Below are 5,000 nucleotides of genomic sequence, written 5' to 3'. Positions count from 1 at the left end.
GAAGAATGTTTCAACAATTCATTACTAAGTTTGTAGAGCTTGTCTATATACATCTCAGTTACTACTGCATTCTGGGTGACTGCTTAGGATTTGCTAAGTGGTTGCTAGGGTGTTGCTATGCATTTATTAAAGTGTTTTAAAGTGTTTTGAATATGTTATGTGGAAGGTTTTATTATCATATTGTTAGTGTGTTGTGGCGATCGCAGGCTGTTACACGGTTGCTTGGTTACAAGTATCTATGCTGTTGCTAAGATGCTCAGAGTGCTGTTAATATGCAGTGTTGTTGCTATGTGGTCGCTAGGGTGTGATGGTTTGTTGCTACATTTGTTGCTGTATTGAGTTTAATACTTAGTGTTTATTGGTTTGATCACATTACTATGATTTGTGTACTACTCTTGTGAGATTATGTGTGTGTAAGAGTGTGTGTGTGTGTGTGTGTGTGTGTGTGTGTGTGTGTGTGTAAGAGTGTGAGTGTGTTTGTGTGTGTGTGCATGTGTATGTGAGTGTGTGAGAGAGTGTGTGTGTGTGTGTATGCGTATGTGAGTGTGTGAGAGAGTGTTTGTGTGTGTGTATGCGTATGTGAGTGTGTGAGAGAGTGTGTGTGTGTGTGTGTGTATGCGTATGCGTATGTGAGTGTGTGAGAGAGTGTGTGTGTGTGTATGCATGCGTATGTGAGTGTGACAGAGTGTTTGTGTGTGTGTGTGTGTGTGTGTGAGAGAGACGTGTGTTTGGAGCTGTAATGCATGTGAATGCCTTAGAGGCATTTGTGGTGAGAGGCCTAAAACACACACACACACACACACACACACACACACACACACACACACACACACACACACACACACACACACACACACACACACACACACACACGTGTTTAACATCTGGACGTGACATCAGACAGTAGTTTCTCAAGCGCTGACTCTCGTGTCGCATTATTATCCCGCAGAACTACAGACTTCAGTCCAAAATGAAATACATGTTTATGGATGTAAAGCTGCACATATTTGCACACGTGCGGGAATCACAGCGACCGATGTGTGTGAGGCGTTCCAGAAGAGTGTGTCACACAGTAATGCTGAAAATCTACATCCAGATCTCTCCTCAAATCTAAACATGAAGATACTTCTGACTTCAGTAAACACACATTTCTGGATTTATTGAATTGATTGTATATAAAATTTAATTTCACTTGACAGTGTTGATCAAACTACAGGAAAAATATCACATCTCAAATTTCTCAAAAATTATATTCTGCACAAACAAAATGAAGCTGTTTTTTTATATATATATATAATAATAATAAGAGTGTTTTTTTGTTTTTTCTCAATCTCTAATTACTGGAAATAATATAATTTACAAATTAAAGCAGTGCAACCAATGATCTGTTGACTGTCAATCTCATAATTTTTAAGTTTTATGTCATAACTAACATAAGTCAAAATGATGCAAATAAAAATTTCGACTTGTGGTCATAGTTTTAAATTTGATTCTCAAAATTTAATCTCAAAATTGATTAAATTATTATCTCTTTAGGTTCTCATTACTGTAAATAATATACTTTTCAATTTAAAAGCAGTGCAACCGATGATCTGTTGAATTTGCCGATCCGATAATTTTTTAGTTTTATGTCATAACTGACTTAAATCCAAATTATGACTGTCATAATTGCGACTTATGGTCATAGTTTTGAATTTGATTCCCATAATTTAAATAACTTTCTCTTTTGATTCTCAATCCTGTAAATAATATAATTTAACCAATGATCTGTAAACACTGCAGAAGTGCGTCAAAATAATGGGAATTAATGTGAAAATGTCCTTAAAGGGTTAGTTCACCCAAAAATGAAAATAATGTCATTAATGACTCACCCTCATGTCGTTCTAAGCCCGTCAGACCTCCGTTCATCTTCGGAACACAGTTTAAGATATTTTAGATTTAGTCCGAGAGATTTCTGTCCCTCCATTGAAACTGTATATACAGTATACTGTCCATGTCCATAAAGGAAATAAAAACATCATCAAAGTAGTCCATGTGACATCAGTGGGTTAGTTAGAAGTTTTTGAAGCATCGAAAATACTTTTTGGTCCAAAAATAACACAAAATAAGACTTTATTCAGCATTGTATTCTCTCCCGGGTCTGTTGTGAATCTGCGTTCAGGACTCCGCAGTGACGCTGCTGACGGAAGACGCTGATGACGTGTTATCTGGTGCGCCCGAGCTTCATTAATAGACTGAGGGAAACGCACGCTGTAAAAGTGTCTCATCCGCCACATGCACATTTATGCACCATTAAAAAAATGATATCCACGCAAACAATGTAGAATAGCTTGAATATAGCGTGCGTCTCCCTCAGACTGTAAACGAAGCTCGGGCGCACCAGATGACACGTCATCAGCGTCTTACGTCAGCAGCGTCACTGCGGAGTCCTGAACGCAGATTCACAACAGACCCGGGAGAGAATACAATGCTGAATAAAGTCTTATTTTGTGTTATTTTTGGACCAAAAAGTATTTTCGATGCTTCAAAAACTTCTAACTAACCCACTGATGTCACATGGACTACTGTGATGATGTTTATATTACCTTTATGGACATGGACAGTATACTGTATATACAGTTTCAATGGAGGGACAGAAATCTCTCGGACTAAATCTAAAATATCTTAAACTGTGTTCCGAAGATGAACGGAGGTCTTACGGGCTTAGAACGACATGAGGGTGAGTCATTAATGACATTATTTTCATTTTTGGGTGAACTAACCCTTTAATCGCCATGGAGAATCAAGCCACAGATATTTTATTAAACACACTTCATTTTCTTCATGCAAAATATAACTCCTCCTTCCCTCCGGTTTGAGATTTGACCCACACTGGGATTTTTCCTTCTTTTTTCTATATTTTCCCGTCAGCTGCCGTTGCTGATGATGACGGATGTGCCGTTGTGTGTGTGTGTGTGTGTGGCGCTCGTCTGAAAGTGCATGTGTGAGTTCACATCGTAAGGACTGGTCCCGTGCTGGCCGTGGTCGGGGCTCAGGATGATCCGGGGCCCCGGGGCCCCTCGGCACACCATGGAGGAGAACAGCACAGAGGAGGGATAATCTCTCGTCTGCACGTCCTCCACTTTAATCATCTCCTGTTTGGCTCTGATCCGGGTCTCCATCCTCTCCGACTCCCGGGGGTTCGAGGGGAACGGTCCGTTGTCATGGCAACTGTCTCCGGAATCACCCGACGACGCTCCCGGAGAACTGAGCGCGCGCTCCTCGTCCCAGTGAGCTGTCGACGAAACACACACACACACGCACACACATGCACGCACACACACACACGCACGCACGCACGCACGCACGCACGCACACACACACGCACACACACACACAGACAGACACACACACACACACACAGACACACACACACGCACACACACACACAGACAGACACACACACACACACACACACACAGACAGACACACACACACACAGACACACGCACGCACGCACACACACACGCACACACACACACACACACAGACAGACGCACGCACGCACACACACACACACACACACACACACACACACACACACACACACAGGGTTCAGTTTAAGGGTGTGATTCTCGTTTACTGATCTGGAAATATAATGAGAAAATCTGAATTATTTCACATCAAAGGAATGAGAATTACCGAAAATGAAAATATTCCCAGATTGCAAAACTAAAAGATTTTAAAATGGAAGAAGCCAAAAATCATACTTTTTTTTAATAATAATAATAATGATGACATAAATAGTCTAAATTATGACTTTTTATCTCTCTATTCATAATTTTTAGTATCTTGTGACTTTGTATCTCATAATTTTGATTTGTCATAATTATAATTTTCCTAAGCAAGATTTTTCTTCTTCTAATGTGGCAGGTATGGGCTTCCATAGACTTTATGCAAACTACATGCAAAATTAAAATGTTTAATTTTGCACTGGTTTAAATATAAATATGAATATCAATAACTTTATCTAGGGGACGATGACTAAACACCAGTGTGCCAATCTTCCCCAGTTACAGTTTTTTACAATCACTTTGTTACTATTTTCAGAACCGTGATGTCATTTTTCACAACTCTAGACACAAAACTCACAACCAATGATCAAAATGCAAATTTTTCAAAACTCTAACCCTTTTCTCAATTGCTTGGATACAATACACATAAAACTTAGATCATTTGTTCATTCAACAAAAATCACCTGTTCAATATGACACAACTTAACATCAAAGTACTACTATTTCAAAAGGCAATTCACACATTACATTTCAAATGAGTGTCTATTCAATTCCTTACAATGATCTAACTATCAATTGATACAACAGCTCAAAATGATAAGTAACTGTTGCATTACTCTTAATGCATAGTTGTATGGAAACAGACAAACAATATTCCATGTTTACAGTAAATCATGAAAGTTTCAAGATAACGAGATTCATTCTCACCAATTGGCATGAACCAATTAGACTACAATATCCATGGATGTAGCCTAATATTTTATCATAATGCTTCATCAGACACTGTCTATGGTGCCAAATACTGTACCACCTTTTCAGACTATGTACAGTATTGACAGGACTGCACTGTATAGATGCCCTTGTAATTGCTTGTCCAATTCTTCCAACTCGTGACTGGTGATTGAGTGCACATTGTGGAATGAGTATAAACTGTAAAGAGTTGATTGGGATCCAATTGCAAGAGCATAGTGATACGTAACATGGAGCCAGAAGGTGATCCAGGTCACAGTGGAGGTCAAGTAGTGGTGGGAGGAAGACGAGGAAGACGTGTTGGTCAGAGGAATGGCAGGGGACAGGCACTCCTTCTGAGAGGTGGTCGTGGGCCTCGTTTGAGAGGTGTGGGGGAACGTGGTAGAGGACAAGGCCACGGACAAAGACAGCATAGTGTCCAATGAAATTCGGGCAATAGTTGTAGACCATGTCATAAATCATGGCATCACAATGACT

At 39.8% G+C, this 5,000-nt stretch overlaps 1 protein-coding gene across 4 annotated transcripts in view; it reads right to left on the bottom strand.

Moving 5' to 3' along the window:
* Window positions 1–2,906: 2,906 nt before the first annotated feature.
* The window catches only part of LOC306994262 (single-minded homolog 1-like), a gene marked incomplete at both ends in the record, with an annotated part of 14,183 nt that continues 12,089 nt past the window's right edge, over window positions 2,907–5,000 (bottom strand). For all 4 annotated transcript variants that reach the window (XM_079639867.1, XM_079639868.1, XM_079639869.1 and 1 more), the window contains one exon: window positions 2,907–3,274. In XM_079639867.1, coding sequence (XP_079495993.1) covers window positions 2,907–3,274 — 368 coding nt within the window. The remainder of the gene's footprint in view (window positions 3,275–5,000) is intronic.

The sequence above is a fragment of the Phoxinus phoxinus genome (assembly GCF_949152265.1).
Source record: "Phoxinus phoxinus genome assembly, contig: scaffold_94, whole genome shotgun sequence".
NCBI lineage: Eukaryota > Metazoa > Chordata > Actinopteri > Cypriniformes > Leuciscidae > Phoxinus > Phoxinus phoxinus.
This window is presented reverse-complemented; position numbering and strand designations above follow the sequence as displayed.